At 36.4% G+C, this 20,605-nt stretch overlaps 4 protein-coding genes across 4 annotated transcripts in view; 2 read left to right on the top strand and 2 right to left on the bottom strand.

Annotated features, from left to right (window-relative positions):
* Positions 1–20,605, top strand: part of LOC136412754 (uncharacterized) — a 139,032-nt gene that overhangs the window by 43,549 nt on the left and 74,878 nt on the right. The window lies entirely within an intron of this gene.
* LOC136412358 (farnesol dehydrogenase-like) lies at positions 1,383–4,555 on the top strand. Its single transcript, XM_066395414.1, has 5 exons — positions 1,383–1,543; positions 2,627–2,864; positions 3,097–3,332; positions 3,539–3,694; positions 4,196–4,555. Exons 1-5 carry the CDS (start codon positions 1,436–1,438, stop codon positions 4,235–4,237), a joined length of 780 nt encoding a protein of 259 aa, XP_066251511.1. The 5' UTR covers positions 1,383–1,435; the 3' UTR covers positions 4,238–4,555.
* LOC136412769 (protein D3-like) lies at positions 5,463–8,120 on the bottom strand. Its single transcript, XM_066395963.1, has 4 exons — positions 7,973–8,120; positions 6,862–6,985; positions 6,086–6,299; positions 5,463–5,669 (listed from the first exon to the last, which is right to left on the bottom strand). The coding sequence occupies exons 1-4, from the start codon at positions 8,093–8,095 to the stop codon at positions 5,531–5,533; spliced, it is 600 nt and encodes a 199-aa protein (XP_066252060.1). The 5' UTR covers positions 8,096–8,120; the 3' UTR covers positions 5,463–5,530.
* Positions 9,277–15,171, bottom strand: LOC136412767 (farnesol dehydrogenase-like). The gene is made up of 5 exons (XM_066395960.1): positions 15,013–15,171; positions 14,251–14,485; positions 12,566–12,789; positions 10,329–10,478; positions 9,277–9,402 (listed from the first exon to the last, which is right to left on the bottom strand). Exons 1-5 carry the CDS (start codon positions 15,118–15,120, stop codon positions 9,361–9,363), a joined length of 759 nt encoding a protein of 252 aa, XP_066252057.1. The 5' UTR covers positions 15,121–15,171; the 3' UTR covers positions 9,277–9,360.

Consider the following 20,605-nt stretch of genomic DNA (forward strand, 5'->3'; position numbering starts at 1 on the left):
CATATATGTGTATCTACAGGGTCGTCAAATTCAAAAGATGCGTTAAAATATTTTGTAAATCGTAACAAATACATGTTTTTAATAATGGATGGGTGTAGTTACAACTGGCGTAGGAGGGTGGGGCAACCAACGGCAATACTAAATTTTTTTTCTTACGAGTGTGCGGAAAGTGACCCTACCACACGGATTTGCAAGCTGAAAGCAGCTTTCTACCGATCTTGTGAAGGAAAAAGATTTCGCTTAAAAATTAAAAACAAAAAAACAAAAATTTTAACCTTTTTTGTGACGCTCTCTGCCTACCCTGTATAAAACTCACAAAATCGACGGTTTAAAAAAGCTATTTCTTCGGCGATTTTAGAGGAAACAAGCTTTCGAACGATGTTCCAGTGATTCAAATCGGATGCTACAGACAAAAGATACAGTAATTAAAAAATGATAAACAAATTACGTTGTGATTAATTTGATGCCCAGTTTAATTGCGCCGAATACTCTTAATAGTATAGTATTTATAATAGTGTGGTAACTTATCAAATTATGATGCAATACATTGAAATAATATGTAATTGAACGCAATTCAGTAAAGGAGGAGGAGGAAGTGATAAACGCTCACATGCTTAATGTAGTGCCGATTGTATAATTACTAAAAATACAGTCAATATTTTTTAACAGGGTCGTCTCAGCCGTCCAAAACTCCCAAAAAATCAGAAATATTTGCCTTCATTTGGAAATTTTGCTGATATGCGGCACTATAAAAAATAATGGACATTGAACATTCATGTTTCTGCCTGCCGCGTTTGTTACCTCTCTCACCCTCCTCCGGGCTTAGTTACCCGGACACGGGGGAGGAGGCATCCAAGGGTCATCACGTGTGGGTGCGGATAGATCTTTGACCTCCAGCAAAGAAGGATCGTTACGCGCCATTCTTATGGCTAAAAATTTAATTTTCTGTTTTTTAAAATGTGGGATGTGACATCATAGATAAGTTTTTTCCCTCGAACACATGTGTTTTCTCAATACCTGAAAAGAACTGATTTTTAAAAAAATTAAATTTCGTTAAACATGTCGATTTAGTACCGTCCACAATTAGCGTCACAAATATAGTAAAACGCATCTAAATAATTTGCAAAATTCAATGATAAGGTGAGCCTGAAATCGACTACTCCTTCGAAAATTAAATGAACCAAAATCGCATTGTAACGACCTCAGTCTCCGATAAGTTTTCATTAATGTTTAAGAAAATATCGTAGGTCCTGATTAAAAAAAGTCTATACCGTTAACTTAAAAAAAATCTTGCACATAACTACAAACGAATGAGCTGAGTCCGTCCCTGCACTGTGCTGCCTCTGCTTTATATACCTCTAGGTTTGTACTTTTTTTCAACAATTAATCCCAGTGATTCCATTTTAAACGGTTAACCCAAACAGGGCACTACAACATGGTTCTCTCTATGGATAGATGGGTTGGCAAAGTGGCGATAGTGACAGGGGCCAGTTCAGGAATTGGAGCTGCCATAGCGAAAGCTCTAGCTTTGAATGGCATGATTGTAAGTGGAACTGAATATAATAAAACTTTTCGATGTTCCAAGCTACGCAGTAGCAACGGTAGATGGTGTGGCGTACGTTTATAGCCGATAGTTGAGTGAAACAGTGCTGTAATTGGTATTTGAGGAGATGAAAGCTCTGCCACCTCAAGATTTAGAGCGATTGGAGAACGATTTCGATTTAAATCTCGCTCTTTTAATGTTGAAATTAGTGCATATGGAAGTGTCAGTTGAACGCAATTTCTATTTATTTTGTTAAACCGAAAGGGCATGCAATACTTTACTCCGAGGTTTTAAGTGAGTCTCGCAGGGCTTTTATCCGAAAAAATCATATTTTTTTCACAAAATTATCCATAATTTCTTCTGCGTTCCTTCTGGACCGCGAAATACCGAGTGATGTGGAAATGAAAGAGAAATGTTTGGATATTATCGTTATGCCCAGGATAGTTGATCTGATAAGAAGGGCCGGGGCAGACTGCATAGACAATTCAATCCGTGTAAATTTTCGAAAATTTCATTTCGAATATAATTCGGAATTTTTTCAGAGCTTTCACTCCAACTCCGGTAGCTTTTGAGCCGTTTTCCCAATTATTTTAATAAAATTTCATGATCAATCTAACAATAATCATGAAATGGCTCGTCAGAACGCGCCTTTATTTTCGAGTTTGTGTGGTTCCAGTAGAAAAAATCCGAATTGGTCTTATTATAATTAAAACGATCTGGTGGATGCAAAACCGAGCACAAATACGGGGTGTTCAATGTAAATAAAAAAGTTTTATTTATGGTAAAAGCTGCGAGAAGGCTACAGGGTGGACACGCTTTTTGTTGGTTCCCGATATAGGCTCACTGGTAACCAACTACTGGTAGTTACAGTAGTTAATGAATATTTTCTTCTTGGACAAATTCTGGTCTTGGTTGTAATGGTAAACAGCAACAGGGTTAATCATCGCTCTAGGTTTACTGCTTCCAACATATTGCGAGTTTTTTTTTTGTGATTCCCCGGTATAACTACTGCAGATTTTAAATCGCCCCAACGGTGTGGGGATTCTTCATAGACGGTTTATAACCGTTTTCAAAAACTTGTAGGTTGTGGGCTTGGCACGACGAAAAGAAAACGTCGAGCGTCTAGCCAAGGAGATCCCTCGAGGAAAAGGTAAAATTTACGCTCTTCAATGCGATTTACTCATTGAGCAGAACATCTTGGATGCGTTTGAATGGACGGCGAAGAACTTTGGACCAGTTCATGTACTGGTGAATAACGCTGGGTTAATTCAAAATACCAATTTGCACGACGGGGATTCACAAATGTGGAAAAAGGTTATAGGTATGAGCCCTATTTCCGAAGACATTTTTTTCTATCCATTAAATTTAAAAGAAAGATCCATCGTCGTTGCTTCTATGTGGGAAAATGGGGGCTTATAACGTCACTATGGCTGATTAGCTTGATTAGTTAAATTGTAACACATAAAATCCTATGTTGCATGTTAAAAAACGCACTGTATAATTTCATCTAAAACGCATCAAGGGCAAATACTCACCTCTGCTTTCTTCTGCAGATGTTAATGTTATGGCTCTTTGCATAGCGTCGAGAGAGGCTGTAAGAGGAATGCAAGCGAATAAAATTAAAGGGCATATTATCAATATAAATAGCGTATTAGGGCATAGAATCCCTTTCATAATGGGCCAGTTTTCCGGAGTTAATATTTATCCAGCCACCAAGCACGCTGTTACTGGTTTGACTGAAGTGCTACGTCTTGAGCTCGTGGAACAGGACAGTTGGATCAAAGTTACAGTAAGCTATTTAAGCATATACAGGGTGTTTCAGGTTTTTTTGTGCGCTAAGGAGCGCATATTTTCCAATAAAAAACACATTTTTCCTAATTCCAGTGGGGCGCGTCCAAGTAAGTCGTTGAACATTTTCAGAAAAAAAAATTATACGCCACTGGTTTTTCAAAATATAAAAATTACGCCTGAATTCCCATTTATTTTTTTTCTCAGAGTGTCTCTCCTGGCTTAGTGCAGACTGACATTTTGAGCTCTGCAGGTTTAAACGATTCTTCAATAGCTAACGTCTTTGATCAAATCAAAGTTTTGGATCCGGAAGATGTGGCTGATTCAGTAGTGTATGCCTTGTCGACACCACCACATACGTTGGTAAGTATACCTCATAAGAGCATTAGGCACTTAAATGCCCACACAAGACCTGGCACCATCGAGGAGCTTTTTATGATTGCCTGAGGTAGACGCTTACGTAGCGAGTTGCAGGCGAGGGGCGCAAGTCTCCCAAGAGACTAGTAACCCTAAAAACAAGTATAATAATATATCTTTTCTATGGCTTATTCATTAACTATTATAAGATCTGTAAAAACGTCAATATGGTTTGGGTTTCAAAAATTATTCAATTGTCAAATTCGAGTGTGACTAGCTGCGACTGCGCAATCAGGAAACGCGCAGTCAACACCGAAATCACGGTGTTGTACTGTGTGTTATAATAAGCGAACGGGTTGCTATGAGTGCCATGGCAGTAACTTGAACAGTCAGCGGGAGTAAAGGTTTTATATCTCACAAATTCCCTATAACGCTTCCTTCCAAAAAAAATTAAAAAAAAAACGATATGGCTGTTTATATTGTGCTTATGAAGATTATTTTTTTCAGATCACAGAATTGACTTTGCAACCGGTTCAAGAGAAATTCTGAGTGATATATGAAAAAAGCTAATGACGTTACAAACACATATACATTGGATGGATTTTTTTAATATTGTTAAAACAGCAAACCAGTAGTATTTTGCATGAAATGGGCGTTCAAATTATTGCAATTGCATTTTGAGATACTCGGTGATCCACAGTGCGAGATTGGGAGCATTAATGTAACAATCGAACAAGATTTTGCTAATCCCAAATATTATGTCACTTTACGATACATTTAACACCAACTTTTGTCTTTTGAAACGTGGAAAATCACTTCTTTTTCAATAAAAAAAATTGTCTTTTATTGTTGGTAACGTCTTTAGATAATAAAATGTAAAAGTCTTCATTAAAAAATTGCATATTTTTTATTTTTTAGATAGTTAAAATGAAAAGTAAATTACACTAATTTCTATGTGTCAAAAACGGATCTGTCAGGATGTAACTGACGTTGTTTATTTTATAGTTTGGAATTAATAATAATCTAATGGAGCAAGATCTGGTGAACCTGCCGGCGAAAGTATGTTTTCATTTTTAGAAATGACTACTGGGAAATATTTCAGAATTGAGCGAAGTGAATTTTAAACGAGATATATTTATTCTTTTTCAAGACACCATTTGATAATTCTGAAAACATAAAGTGGGCTCAGTAAGTTACCTTGGGCAATGCTAATATCATTAGAGCGCATTTTACACTACCCGGACTTTCCTCTTGGACGCACTTATAATTTGTATACGATTAGATATTCATGAAGCCAACCACTTACTAACGTTTGCCCTAATTTTACATTTTTCCAATTTCAAAATTAGCAGTTCCCTGTCCAAACAGTCATATGCTTTAGTCAAGTCCACGATCAAGCCGAGACGCCCCATTACTCTGCGGGGATATAAGTATTCAAGTAGAGTGGTTTGAGTCGATCTTCCGCAAATAAAATCATATTGACCCTAATTAGGGCTTGCCTTAGCCAGTGTGGCGCACTGGGCGAAATTTGCAATCACCGCCCCCTTACCCTCCAAGAACAACCGCCGACCAGGAAAGTTTGTCGCCACTTGTGATCTGCCGCCCTGGACCGTAGACCCAACCTTGTCACCCCATAAGGCCCGTACTGATTCTAATACGTATACTGCACGAGAATTTTGATTATCACTACTGAGAGGACCACCACCAAAGAATTAATTCTCATAATATCATAAAGGTCCAAGAACGTCGCCACATTTAAACGCAAAAAATATAGATCTTTAAAATGAAGCGATTTATTATTGAAACTCTCATTATTGTTAATTATTAACACACAAAGGAGCGTTATTCTCCCAATTGCTTGTACAAAATAGGCACGTAGTCGTCATATTGCGCCTGATAGAAGTTTCCTGCCACGGGCTGTCCCAAATTGTATTTTTCCGCGAATTTCCTGATCGAGAAGCAGCCCCGTTTATCACCAGAACTGGAAGAAAATTACGATCTTCAAATGCCGGTTGTTTCATAAAAATCGAGCGAAGTCAGTTACTTCTGAACGGATTTTGATGAACCGAAAAACAAATAAAGTGATATTGTTTAGCCTTCCGAATAACGTTAAAGTTAACTTTTTTTAGTTAAAAATTGTTTTAACATTAACTTGTCATACATCATCAAATTCAGAAAAATATCTATGAAAATATGTAAAAAAAACGAAATTCTATTTAAAATTATAAGTTTGAAAAAAAATCAACTTTGATGTTATTTAGTAGTCTGAACAATATAATTTTATTTGGTTTTTAGTTTATCGAAATCCGTTCATAAATAACTGAAAAATAGCTTCGCCCGCTTTTTATGAGACACCCTGTATAATTGTCTTCGCTTGCATTTAGTTACTTCACTCACTTGTTTGGCAAACGTGGTTCATCGAAAGTTAGTTTGTTTGGTTGTTTGTATACAAGGAAAACATAGCGATGCAATCCAGTATTTGGTGGTGGGCCGGAGCCAACATAAGCAGAGAGAACTTCTCCTTGTGAAATCTGGCTCCCTGGAACATTTCCCACTAGCCAGTGGTGCCACTCTCTATAAGTGGGTTCTTTGCGAGATGGAGCATCAGGATCTGAAGAGTTCAGTAAACTTAGAGCATTTTCTACCGGCAAATTTAGTGAATTGCGTTACTACTTTATCGGTATTCAAAATACCAGCAGGCCTGAGAATATCCGCATTGTTCTGATACTAATTTTCCCAATAGAGAACGCTACAAGTTTCTCTGGTGAGGTTCTGGAACACGTTAAAACACGCATGTGCATGCGGTAAGACGTACTTTGCCGCACTAGTGCAATAACAAATTAAGCCGAGAAGACCAAGTGCTATTCTCCCTTATAACTATTCGTTAATCAGATTGTATGTTAGATTATAAAAAAGTTTCATAGAAAAGAATATCGTTCCCAAATTTATAGAACTTTTCCCGCATTTGAACGTTTTAACGGCAATCGCGTACGGGAAAGTATCACTTTCGGCAATAGCTAGGACAATCACTATTTAAGATTTTGATTGAATCAGTAAGTAAGTCTTTTTAGCACCGCTGACGGCAAAACATACTTACAGTTTCATTAATGAGTTTTGAACGTTGAGAATCATTTCATGATAAGGTCTTTATGTTAGATGTTTCAGTTACCCACCGGTCATGCAGACTGTGTAGAACGCGTCTGATTGTGCCCCCCATGAAATAGCAGGTTGATCCTTGACTTGAGTTGGAGTTAATTCATTGCCTTGCTCTACCTTTACACCATTAGGATAGCTCACCTAGAAAAGGGTTTTGGTCAATTAATAGAGATGCCATAATTGCGTAGAATATGTAAAAGAAAGTTCAATTATAAATGGTTTATTTTCGCTGCAGTAACATAGGCCAATAGTAATGTAAGTTCATGTAAAAATTCCGAAGATCACGCGTGAAAAACTGCATTAAACGAACTACGTTTCAATTTTGTAGTATGTACTTACGGTTGAATCGGCAATGGCAATTCAATTTTAATTTTTAGTGAGACACCCAGTATATTTTTCGACCTTTTAGATCACGTTAGTTTAGGTTCACTTAGGCCTTTACTAATCAAATGTTTATAAAAATAAATTACATTTTAATTTAATTTTTACCATTTTATTTGATTTTTGAAAAACCATTGAAATTATGAATAAAAATAGGAAATATTATTTTTTATGGAATTCCAGGATGGGAATTTTAGTTTTTTGTAATTTTCAGCCAACGAGGCTCAGAAATAAAATTAATTTTCCTGAAGTGTTTACTGAATTTGACAAAGAAACAAAAAAATTTAAAAACCATACGGGGTGTCTCATGTCACACTGGGATTTTGTTTTAATTTCTGAAAATTGGTTTTAGGAAGTTGATGAACATTTTCTTCAATACAACAATATCTAACTGCAAAATTTCATTTTAATAAGCTCAAAAAAAAACAAGAAAAGTTGGATGGGTGATCCATTTTTTGGAGACACCTGGTATAAGCTTTCTAATAAAAAAAAATGAAAATACGTAGGTACACTCGCTCATTTTTGGGGTTAAAAAATCGGTCATGCCACGAAAAAGTTAAGAACCTGTGCGGACTCCTAAAAGACTTTTGGAGGTTACTTTTTAGGAACACCCTGTATATGCATGTCACGCCTGCCCTGGATGAAAACGAATGCTCGTGACATGACCGATTCGGACAAATTTGGTTTTGCAAAAGTTGAACTAGAAAACGAACTATCACACTCGCCATATAGAGCTCTAGTACTTACTTCAGCAATTTCCGAAGGGGCAGTACTTATTACATCGGGAACTACGCCGTGTTTTTCCATTCTTTTGACTATTGTTGAGTAAACTCGCGTTAAAAACGCCGGCCTTGAACGAAAGACGAGCATTGGGACACTAAAATTGGGTTAGAATTTTTTGTTCAAATGTTTGAGATGCAGGGCGCCATCTAGCGATGCATATAGAAATAACTGAGTGATGCATTAAAAAACCCATGGTATTTTTATAGTAACCTGTATATTTTATGTTTAACTGTCAGTGAACTTATTACTATTTAACAGATGGCAGGTCGAACTAAGGTATTAATTACAGTGTGTGTTTCAGCTTTCAGCAAGGCCTCAGCTCCTTCACCTTTTTTAAGAACATGAACATCTCTGGTAAGTGGGGGGATGTGAGGCTCGGTATGAAGGGTAGTTTTAAGGTGGCTCTAAGAAAGTCCGAATTGATTGCAAAGCAGGCATTGTTACCGAATTTACATTTTTTCCTCGGGGATATCAAAACTTCCTCCTTTACAACGAAATACCCAGAATGATAATCTCCAGGGTTCAAAATTATCATAATTTCCTGGTTATCATACTTTTAAGAAGAAAGTCTTGGTGTATTTTGGAACAAGAGTGTAATTTCGACAACAATGCCTGCCTTATAATTAAATCAGGCCTAATGACGCCCGGTTCCTGAGCATCCAAAAATTCATGACTGCAAGTGAAATTCCCTGAGGTTTTGCTTGAGCCGATCTCGAACTTTTTACTAACCTCGTATAATAGATAATGTTGAAATCAGAAAAGACAAATTTCTCCACTATGCTAAAGACACCATTATTAGGTGTGTAGCGCAATTGTGCAGTATACGTTTCCCCTCAATTGAATAGCAGGTCAATAATGGTACGTATATGCCTCATTATTTACCTAGGGATCTAATGAAGAAGTCGGTTATAGTGTCGTCATCATTTTCAATGTTGTTTTACTTATGGTTACCATGGAAATGAAAGTCAAATGAAATGTCACCGTTGAAGTTATGATTCAAAACGCGTTGTCAAAGTTCAAAAATTTTGCGATTCGAACGTTATAAATACTTAATTTACGTAAGTTTATTATAATTTTATCGAATTTAGATGTAGAGAAAATATCCCATATAAACAGTGGCTGAATACTTACGACCCTCACGTCTCAGATCTGAAGATCTATAGTTTTAAACTTTGAATTGGAGTCATAATGATGTATTTCACAACCTTGGATTGGAATATGGCATTAAAGGAGTCACATCAAAAAATGTCCATAAAAAGTTATATAACCATCATTAGATTTATTTAATATTCATTAATTCCTGTGGAACATATTAAAATATTTAGTTTTGCTAACGTTTATATTAACTTAAATTACAAAGGCTCCCCGACGGGTCTCAGCATCAGCTCAGCTACCTAGAAAAAAAATTTAATTAAGTAAATTTAATTTATACTCCTTGGATAGTATTTTATGGGTGAAACGTCCTATTAACAAACCTTTCGATCTGAAGTATACTTTGGGCACAATTAAGCATGGAGGAGAGAATGTTCAAGTATGGGGGTGTTTTTCTGGTTGGGAAATGAGACCTATTATCAAAATTGACGGAATAATGGATCGATACAAATATTTGGAGATTTTAGCTAACACTATGCTGCCGCACGCAGAAGACAACGTGCCTTTACGTTGGTCTTTCCAACACGACAATGATCCGAAACATACGGCAAAAATTGTAAAAAAAATTTTTTAAGATAAAGGGATTACAGTCATGAAGTGGCCGGCACAGAGTCCCGATCTGAATCCTATAGAGAATCTATGGGATTTAATTGATCAAAAAATCCGCTTCTAACATATTGAAAAATTGAAAAACAGTGTTGAACTCTTTGAGGCCATTAAAATAGCCTGGAACGCCGTGCCCAAGGAAACTATTGAGACACTTATTGGCTACTTTTAAATTGTATTTATCTAGTTCTTATATAAAAAATAAAACATATTTTTATTTTTAATACTCATTTAAAATATTACATAAACTTAAATGTTTCTCCACTTTTGCTCGGTACTGTACATATCGTACATAAAGCGTCTCTTTGCTGGTTTTATCAGATGTTCGAAGCTATCTCAATTATTACTGAGGTTAAAGCCATACGGTTTTCGCCAACCTGTGCTCGATTTTTATAGAAAGAAAATTGACAGTGACAGAAAAGCCGTTACCATCTTGATATTGTAGATACAGGGTGTTTTTAAAAACTCTGCATTTTGGGACATTTTGTATATATAAACTTACAAGTGTCCTTTTAGAAGTTGACCAGGGAGAAAAATAATTAGGTAGATTCTAGATACTTACATGAAAGTGTGGCGCAGTGGTCAGAACATACAAAACGCCTTGGACCACATCTTCGGGCTTTAAAAAATATTTCAAGAGATTGTTTCCCTTACTGTTAACGTTCTTCTTTACGAACAATTCTGTATCGTCCACTGGGCCCGGGCTTAAACTCTGAAAAGTACAATAAATATAGTAAAGCTTAGAATTTTTAGCCTTTATACAGAAATACCTACTTTTTACCTACCAAAAATGCATTTTTTAATTATTTGCGAGTGGTGTTTTCAGTACTTGTTGCATAGTATGCTATTACAGTCTTGGAGTGTATTTATTATACCTTAATTGGCTAAAATATCCGTTTTCTGGGACAAAAAGTTTGGAATTTTTAGTATTTACGCAAGAGTCGATTCAATGAATCTGGACTAAGTATTGTATTAGGTCGTGTAGTAAGAAATGAGTAGATTCTCGAAATGCCACATTCAACTGCGAATAACTTCACTCTAAATCTACATTTGGACTTGACTTTTTTATGTGGAAAAGGCACATTCTTCCTCTTTCGATCAGAGTTTAAAGTGTTAAAAATTATTGAAAACTTTTATTTTTATAAACATTTTTGTGCAGCCATGCAAAATAGTGAAATTCATGTGTTAATGAAATATGAGTTCCACCGTGGAACCACAACAGCTCAGGCGGCTCGCAATATTAATGATGTGTTTGGTACTGAAATCACTTCACAGCAAACAGTATCTCGTTGGTTCATGAAATTTCGTTCTGGCAATTTTGACCTGAACTAACCTGAACAAATGAACCACGTGGACGACCTGAAACTCAAGTGGATAACGATTATCTGAAAGCCGTGGTGGAAGCGAATCCAAGTCAAAGTGCAAGCGAATTATCGTTAATATTCAGTGTAACCAAAAAAACAATATTGACCCATTTGGCTGAAATTGGTAAGGTGAAAAAGCTGGACAAGTGGGTACCGCATGATTTGAGCGACATACAGAAAGAACGACGTCTCGAAGCTTGTGTTTCTTTGTTGTGCCGGTATAATAACGATCCATTTTTGAATCGGATTGTTACTTGTGATGAGAAATGGATCCTATATGACAATACCAGACTTTCATCGCAGTGGTTGGATCAAGATGAACCACCAAAACATTGTGCGAAAAAAAATCTTCATCAAAACAAGCTTATGGTGTCCGTTTGGTGGTCCAACGCAGGTGTCATCCATCACAGCTTCATGAAACCTGGTGAATCGATTACGGCTGATGTCTACTACCGACAACTGACCGAAATGATGAGACAACTGACGGTTAAACAGCCAAGATTAGTAAATCGAAGCGCACCGCTATTGTTGCACGACAACGCTCGGCCACACACCGCACAAGTCACCTTGGCCAAACTACAGGAGTTGGAATTGGAAACTCTTTGTCATCCACCGTATTCACCCAACTTAGCACCCACTGATTACCACTTCTTTCAAAATTTGGATAACTTCTTGGTAGGGAAAACATTCAATTCCGACGAGGCTGTCAAAGCTGCCTTCCAAGAGTTTATCGACTCCCGGCCTGCAGGCTTTTACAGCAGGGGAATCAATGAACTTCCCGTTAAATGGCAGAAGTGTATTGATAATGGTGGTGCATATTTCGATTGACAATAAAAACATTTCATATGAAAAAAAAATGACTAAAGTTTCAATTCAATTCTACTCATTTCATACTACACGACCTAATAATAAAATTGCAAAATGGAAATTTGCAAACAGATCTGCTTTACGGCCATTCCACTGGTTGCAATTGATTACTATAACATAATAGACAAAGAATGAAGCTGAGTATAAATAGCTACAAAATAGCGCAGACAATTGATGAAATTAAGTACAATTTCAGATTCAGTTGTGAAGTGTCATGTGAGTCAAAATACCCATTTTCGGACAAAGTGGTCGGAAAGTCACTTTTTGCAGGCACAGAAGTGCGCCTGATTTAGTCCTTTTGCATGACTTTTATACAATATTTTGCCTACGACTGCGAAAACTATGAAAGATCTCTTCTTGATTCCGTTTAAATTTATTCTCAACATATTAAAAATGTGACCGGAAAAAGTGGATGGCACCGCCTTGGCGCAGGCGTACTAACTCTAAGGCAGACGAGTCTCGAGAACGACATCATTCTCTCGGTGCAACTAAGTCATATATCTCAATGGCTTATGTGATGACTAGATTAAAATTGATCAGGTCTAAGTTGATAGAATCTAAAATCTACCGTAATTTTAATTCTGGATCCAATTCCAATCAATTCCAACCTTAAGGACTCGGTCAAGGCTGTCAGGGCATGTTTAGACGCTATATAGACACTTGCTTTCGGTATATTGTATACTTCGTGTCCCAAAATGCTGTTAATGTTGATTATCTGACCATCAACCTTATTATCAGACATGGATTTAATTGCCTCTTTAGATGGGAGGCAGGCGCCAATTACGTTTGTATCTAAAAATATCTGTCACTGGTGTATCCCAATAATCGTAAGAGGGTTTTTTCGATCCTTAACGAGGGGAACTTGGAAGCTAGCAAAGTTACAAATTTGTTTAAATGAGGAAAGAATTGCAGTTTTAAGGGGAAATTCAAAACACTTTTTTGAAAAAGTGTATGGCTTACTAGATATTTCACAAAATCCAAATTTTGTCGATTTTTTAAATTGATTTAGTTGATTTATTACTGTTTCTCGCGAAACAGTGTACATATAAAACCTGTAACATATATTGCGTAATATAGAAAAGAGAACACTCCGTAGAAATGGTTTGTTGTAAATAATTTTTGGTATTCATGCTATATAAGTACATTCTTAAAAAATTAAACAAATTCGATGATTAAAACCTGAAAAAAGCTTAATAATATGTTGGCCCTCCGCGTTGCCTTGTGCACTCTTGGACAAGTCTAGGCATCGATTCAACGAGATGATCGATGTCTTTTTGAGGAATCTCACTCCAGGCTATTTATACGACATTATAGAGCGTCGCTAGGGTTTGTGGGGGATGGGGTAAATTTTGTAACCTTCTACCCACAATATCCCAGACACGTTCAATTGATGATAGGTCTGGAGGTCGGCGTGGCCAAAGAAAAAAATTGATTTCGTTTTCCCGGAAGAAATCCATAGTAACCCGAGCCACATATAGTCATGCATTATCTGGTTGAAACACTAGGTTGCGGAGTATCCTGAGATAGAGCAAAAAATCCTTTAAGACTTCTCGGATGTATCGTTGAGCGATCATATTGTCTCTGATGAAGACCAAAGGTGACCTGGAGCATGAGCTATAGCATTTCACACCGTTATCCCCGCAGATTGGTGCACATGTCTCTGGACAGAAAATTTAATTTCTCGTCTTTCACCTCGAAGCCTTCTCACTCTTCCCCGACCATCATGCGTATCCAGGCAAAGTCTGATTTCGTGGCTGAATACTACAGTATCACATTCCATCTAAATTCCTGATGTCGCAAAAAGAAATGAGTGAAAATAATTGCAAATTGATCGTTTTTAGTATTCATATGAACAAACATGTCTACCAAAAATTATTTAAATCAAACTATTTTTACCGGGTGTTCTTTTTTCTATGTCACGCCGTGTACATGTACATATTACCTTGAATAAGACATATTCGTCAGATTTTTCTGACCACATAAACTTACTTTTTTTATGGGAAGTGCAGTGAATCATGAATTCTCTAAAACCAAAAAAATAAAAAAACATATTTTTTTATGTTAAACAAAACACTTGTTTTTGAGCATGTTTTCAATATGATTCCTTAAAACAGCACTTTTCCCCATTTAAATGGCTGCGCAACTCCGCTAGTTTCCGAGATCTTTTCTCTATTCACTCTAAAAAACTCACCCTGCATGTATATTAATATGATTTAAATTTTAATCTAGGGATCTTGAGGACAGTTAAATTACCTAAGACATTCTTCCAGTCGCTAACTTCGCCATTGTGCAGGTAAGTTTTAGCTGCTACTCCAGCATTATTGATTAGAATGTGAACCGGAGCAATGGTATTTATTGTTGCAAAGGCTCTCTTAACGTCCTCTTCATTAGTAACGTCACATCTTATTGCGTATAATTTAGCCTTCGTATTTTTAATGTCCTTGGACAGTTCCTGCACTTTCTCCTCGCGTCTGGCTAGTCCTACTACCTGAAATATTGGATCGTTATTTTTTTTTTTCATAATGGCATGTCAAAAATTTAGGAGGCCAGTTTCCGGATGATTTTAAGAAAAAAAGTTCATATGATCGTGGGCCCGTTTTCGCTTCCTGTCCGGAACATAGGGCGATAAAAAGTTTTTTAACTAACTTTTAAGTTTTTAAATATTAATAAAAAATATCCTCAGGAACCAACCTTTCACACCCTGTATATCGAAAACGAAGCGCGTTTCGATATATGTTTACATGGAGTTTTTCCCATAATTTTGGATCTACAGTACGTGGTTGAATTTATGGCACTCAGTTCAGAGACACCTTGTATGAAAACATGAAATAGCAAATAAAATTCTTCCCTAGTGTTAAACAAGCCATAAGCGAACGAGTATCAAATTCTTCTTGAAATCACCATTTTGCGCCTTCTTTTGAAAGCACCAAAGAGAGTTCCACACCGGATTTTTTCAAAAATAATTTACGTACAATCTAAAGTTCCAAATGGCCACAAAAACACGATTTCCCTTACATCGATGCCACATTCCACCAGCTTCTTAGCTATAGCTGCACCAATTCCAGCACTGGCTCCAGTGACTACTGCGAGTTTGCCGACCCATTGGTCAATCGATAGGTCCATCGTTAACAAGTTACACTGAAATAACTGACCTTAAATAACAATAAAATCTGAAAGGCTTGTGAATGTGAGATGTTCTGCACCGTTAATGGCAGTATTTGCCTTGAGGTTATTGCAATGCATGTATAAATACCTTGAAATCAAGTATGATTTAGTACGTGTGTCGGTATAAGTAGGTAGATGGTAATTTCTATGTGGATAATGTAAATTATCTCTGAGCTTAACTTATTTGCTATATTTCTTACTTTATCTCAATTGACAATATGTAGAGTGAAAGTGCACTGCGATTTCTTGTTGCACAATGAAGGCGATACATTCAATGTTAAACACAATAAGTTTTGCAAACTTTGCAGTGAATTGAAATTTTTTACATCGAAGGTCAAGCTAGAAGATGGTGGACTTCTTACGGTCGACAATTTAGATCTGACTATACAGGGCATTACAAATTTTCTGTAGCCATAATAGAGAGAAATTTGGTTAAATTGGGGCAAAGTAGTACATTTATATGCGCCATAATATGCAATTTTTTCTAACCGAACACTTCCGGAGAAGTCCCAAAAAAATTTTTTTCCAGCTTTATTATCGACTATTTTCAAAAACCATTAGTACTTTCTTAGAATACTTTCATCCCCTTCCACCAAACAATTTTATTCTTTAGATGGTATTACGTTTAAAGATACCCACGTCAATTTTTTTTTAATACGGACCTGGACAATTTTTTTTAAAAGCTCTTGACCTCCCTAAACTCATCACGAGATTGTATAAGATTTCGTGATTGTTGACAGGTGCTTGTTACGCAATGTGATACAAGGTTTTACTGGGTTTAAGTTGAAGGGATTTCAAAAAATGTCGTATATACAGTGCGGTTCTAAATCGTCTCCCATTGGTAATTTTCCAACAAATTATAATTTTTTTAATTCAAGAGAGGGATTAGATAAAACAAAAAATACTATCTTTGGACTTTTATTTATTGCTTCAAATGTTGTCTATGTCGCCAGTAGAGTAAAAAGGTTGATTTTTTTAAATCGAAACATGGATCGAGTGCCATCTTAAATTAGAAGTGTTTTAAAACTATATTTAATGATGTAATGCGGTTTAAAATCTATCGCTTAGTTTTTAAGAAAACCTGATAAAAGTAGAAAAAAAATAGGTACCTCCAAAAATGCAGTACAAATTCAGTTTAATACTACATAAATAATAAAAAAACTCGTTTGTTTATAGAAAATTGATTAAATTAAATGTTAGAAATCAGCACCATTTTGCTTCTGAAAAATTGTAAGACATCAGCAAATTTCTACTTTATATTAATAAAGGTTTGTGGGTTGATTGACCTGCAAATTTCTGTAACTTGACATCGCAGTTCTATCATATCTTCTGGTGGTGTAACAGAAACCTTTTTTTTTGTTTTTTTCAATCAATTTAAGCAAAAAGAAACACAACCTTAACTTTTTCTTCAAACGTGCGTATAGTTAACTGATTATTAGCACTTTTCAACACTACCTAATAATTAATAAAAATAACCGAAGACTGTTTGTTAGCACAAAATCGAAAACAAACCAATTTCCTATCAACCAACAAGTTTTTTTGTTGTTTATGTACCATTAAACTGAATTTGTATTGTACTTTTACGACATTCATTTTTTTTATTCATAGCACTTTTTCTTAAAAACCAATCGATAAATTTTAAATCGCATTACAAAAGTATGTAGCTTCGAAACACTTTTAATTTGAGATGTCACTAGACTCATGCTTCAAATTTTAAAAAATGGTTAAATGATTAAAAACTTAGTGAAAGGAAGAGTGGGGGAGTGGTCAATTTAGAGCCGCATGGTATACGTATAAAAAAATCTAACCTCATTCATGCGTTCAACTTTGCCGCTATCGCCACGATTTAGATAGAGGAGGAATATCGGCTTTCCATGGCGAGCCGAGATTTTTACCAAGTCAGAATAACATATATGCGTGTAGTTATTACTCGGGCGAAATCCAATAAGCTCTCTTCTAATTTGACCAATTTTCGACAATAAACCGACCGAACGTACTCCCAAATGTTGCCGGCGACTCAGTGCTGTCACTTACCCCTTGACAAGCACTAATCGTCGGCATAACGCCCCATTTTTCCTCTATAATTGGGGATTGTAAAATCAAGCAGCCCTTCATGGGCGACGTTTACTTGTTCGGATATCGGATTACCACTCAGAAATCCTGGTTCCTAAAGCTTACTTGATGACGTTAAAAGTCCTTCACTTCTTATTACGATGTTTTTCATGTCTAACCAAATTGGTCTGGCTCCTCTATTGAATTTCATGTGTGCTGCATGGAATAGATTCTACATAAGGTCGGAATGTACGGGGTCTACTAAAAAGTCAAAATTGCCTCCCTTAAACGAACTGTCCTGTTTAAGTATTTCAACTTTATTTGCTAAATACTTACAATTTGATTTTCTCTAATTACCCTCTGACATTACCAATAGAGATTAGAAGGTTTCTTAATGGGTCGATTACCAAACAGAGCATTAAGGGCTCTCAAAAGGTTAATCGTTTTATCCGTCCACCGCATAATTTCGCCAGTAAATGCCAACTAAATGTCAGCGTGTTTGGGCTGAAGGGCTTCACAAAGCAAGACACGATAATAGATCCATCAAACATAATAACACGCCCATACTATAATGAATGGACTGCCATAATAAAGTTATGCACGCCAAGGTCCGAGTCTGGGCCCATGTCGCCTACACAAATCACATTTGAATTATTTGGGCCTTTTGAAAATATTGTCGATTGTATTGAGCAATTGCAAGTGCGCCTATCCCCGACGCCCTTGTTAAGAGTTGTTTAAAAGGTGCCACTTTTGCCTTGAATCTCCCACATTGGTCTAAGGTCCTTGTCGTTCGCTCAGATTTAGAGGCATTTTTTGTGACGCCTAGGCCGGAGTATCTATAGCGTAATATACAGGGTGTGTACTTTATACAGTATGGAACACATATCCGGGGCGCTGCTTCGGGAACGTATTCTATCCGTCACAAACCCCCTTAGGTGCGATTTCAAGTCTATAAATAAAAGACTCTGAGATTTATTCCTAATTTTCAGAATTAAAAAATATACGTTTTGCTATCCTGTAGCTCAGCTGAATCGCTTTATTTTTTCACCCTCTATTGCATAAAAGTCGTTTGTATCGTTGTTTAGGAGATACTATGTATGAAAATAAACTCAGATATATTAAATGGGACTTTTTCGCTCAATAATGCCTACACAGGGCATTTCAAATTGGACACACACTTGTGAGATCTCGGAAACTAGAGGAGATACGAAGAAATTTAAATGGGGGCAAAATTGCGTAATTTAGCGTTTGGCCAAATACAGTTTTCGAAATTTTAGTTTTCCGGGCACTTCCGAAGAGACCAGAAAAAACTAAAATTTGAAAATTTCGTTGTTATTTTTTTAGCATTATTTGACAAGGAAGTCTAAAACGACAAGCAAATTTACACTTTTTCTTAGCTAAATGATGACGTTTCCAAATTTGCCACCCGATGTTTCATCATTCAGCTACCATCATCAACTTTATTTTTTCTTCTAAGCGCGTTGGATTTTTCGATAGAAAAATAGTCTGATGGCAAATCTGAAAACGCCATCGTGTGGCTGAGAAAAAGTAGTCAAGAAAATATGGTTGTGATTCTGGGCTTCCCTGTCAAATAATGCAAAAAATAAATAAAAACGAAATCTCCAATTTTTAGTTTTTTTTGGGATATTTTCGGAAATACTTGGAAAATTCAAATTTTGAAAACGGCATTTGGTCAAGCGCTAAATTACGCATTTTTGACTTCGTACCTCTCCTTCGTAATCTCTACATTTTCCTTTCGTACTCTATTTTTGCGTACGTAACTTCTTCGTATATCTTCTAGTTTCCGAGATCTCAGTGGTGAGAGTCGAATTTAAAATGCCCTGTATATCTCTCTCTAGTGGTTTCCGAAATATTAATTAATTTTTTTTTTGTTCAAAATAAGGCTCTGATAAACCTCTGACTCAAAATTAATGTTTTTACGGTTACACTTGACCTGCCTAAAATGCGCTTGTAAACTAAAACACCTTGTATGTTAACAAATGCGCTAAAAAGCAATTTAATCATGTTATTTTACTTAAATCGTCATATTTTACTAATTAATTTTGGTTTATGTCATTTCCGAATATGGATTCATTTTGGCATTTTTGCCGAGGGTGGTTGAGGACCCCCACGATGGTTAAAAACAATTGAATGTTTACGGATCTACGTCATATCGAAGATCTTTGGCCCACGCTAAAAATGATGGTTGATTTACAATTTCGGACTTGGACATGAAAAGCACAGTGGCTCGAATCTAGACCAGTGGCGTACGAATTAAATTAAGTTTTATGGCGATGTCGTAATATACAGAATTACAATTAAATTACATTCGGAAATGCTTCAATGGAGTGGTTGAAAGGAAAAGGAAGCACGTTTGTTTTGTTTGTCTTTTGACCCAAAGAGAGTTCAGGATGGTCGAGTTGTGACTGTTATCATTACATTCTCTCTGTAGAAGTTATTACGATATTTGTGAATACTTTTTTTATGAAATCGTGAGAAATATGGAATAACCACAACAATGAAGAGAAAATTGCGCGAAATTATTTATTTCTCTAAAAAAACATTATTAAGTCCATTTTCTCTTTGTCCACTCCGATTTGGATATTCTGCTTAAAATGCCTCATTTGCTTCATCTTATTTTTATTCAAGTTTAAGCGTTTTGGACTTTTTTTCCATACAACTGAAAGTGATATTTTTTTTAGCGACCCCGTACGTTTGATGCGTTTTTGAGTAACCCCGTATGTTTGAGTAAGCCCGTGAAGACTGCTGGAATTTTTTAACAATATTCTGAATCACTTGCATCAGCAAAACACAAAAAGAAACGACAGAAAGGTGAAGCTGAAAAATCAGCGACTTTTGATGGCTGAGAGGCTAAGAGGTCAAGAGGTCACTAATATCATTTGAAAAAATGTTAGTGATAATTGCATTGGCGATTTCTAAGTATCATTCAGGTTAATTGATTCATTGAATTCGCTTGGAGAAAATGGTGTATATTACTCAGAGTAAGAAGCCTTTGATGAGCTTCTTGCAGTTGCTGGCCTCAGCTTCGCTTTGGCCTTCAACCTCTGGGGGTAGCACAAATGTCCCATTTTCACTCTTACAGACCAAATTTACTGCTTCGTCGTCATTAACTCTACATATTTCTATCGAAAGAAAATACTTATAACATAGGAGGCCCCCACTCAAAACCGCCTTTTACCCCCAGCCGGCAGCAGCCACTCGACTTACAAAGCCTGGAACAAAACAAAAGATAAGCAGGATAAAGCCCCGTAAAGGTGCTAATACAGCAGGAAGACGTCCTGCTTGAAAAGCCCCCATTGTGCAGGATATTACTACCTGTCCACCAAATCTGATGCTCACCCCCTTCAGTTATCTCTTAATTAAAGATAAA

This window comes from Euwallacea similis, chromosome 12 (assembly GCF_039881205.1).
Source record: "Euwallacea similis isolate ESF13 chromosome 12, ESF131.1, whole genome shotgun sequence".
In the NCBI taxonomy this organism is placed as follows: domain Eukaryota; kingdom Metazoa; phylum Arthropoda; class Insecta; order Coleoptera; family Curculionidae; genus Euwallacea; species Euwallacea similis.

Excerpts from the sequence above, each read along its gene's own strand:
- LOC136412358 (XM_066395414.1), top strand. The coding sequence starts at position 1,436 with ATGGTTCTCTCTATGGATAGATGGGTTGGCAAAGTGGCGATAGTGACA. Across the intron at positions 3,333-3,538 it reads ACAGTTGGATCAAAGTTACA|AGTGTCTCTCCTGGCTTAGT; the intron begins GTAAGCTATTTA and ends TTTTTTTCTCAG. Across the intron at positions 3,695-4,195 it reads CGACACCACCACATACGTTG|ATCACAGAATTGACTTTGCA; the intron begins GTAAGTATACCT and ends TATTTTTTTCAG.
- LOC136412769 (XM_066395963.1), bottom strand. The coding sequence starts at position 8,095 with ATGCTCGTCTTTCGTTCAAGGCCGGCGTTTTTAACGCGAGTTTACTCA. Across the intron at positions 6,986-7,972 it reads CCCCTTCGGAAATTGCTGAA|GTGAGCTATCCTAATGGTGT; the intron begins GTAAGTACTAGA and ends ACCCTTTTCTAG. Across the intron at positions 6,300-6,861 it reads CTACACAGTCTGCATGACCG|ATCCTGATGCTCCATCTCGC; the intron begins GTGGGTAACTGA and ends TGAACTCTTCAG.
- LOC136412767 (XM_066395960.1), bottom strand. The coding sequence starts at position 15,120 with ATGGACCTATCGATTGACCAATGGGTCGGCAAACTCGCAGTAGTCACT. Across the intron at positions 10,479-12,565 it reads GATCCAGAATTAAAATTACG|AGTTTAAGCCCGGGCCCAGT; the intron begins GTAGATTTTAGA and ends TGTACTTTTCAG. Across the intron at positions 9,403-10,328 it reads CCACTGCGCCACACTTTCAT|GTAGCTGAGCTGATGCTGAG; the intron begins GTAAGTATCTAG and ends TTTTTTTTCTAG.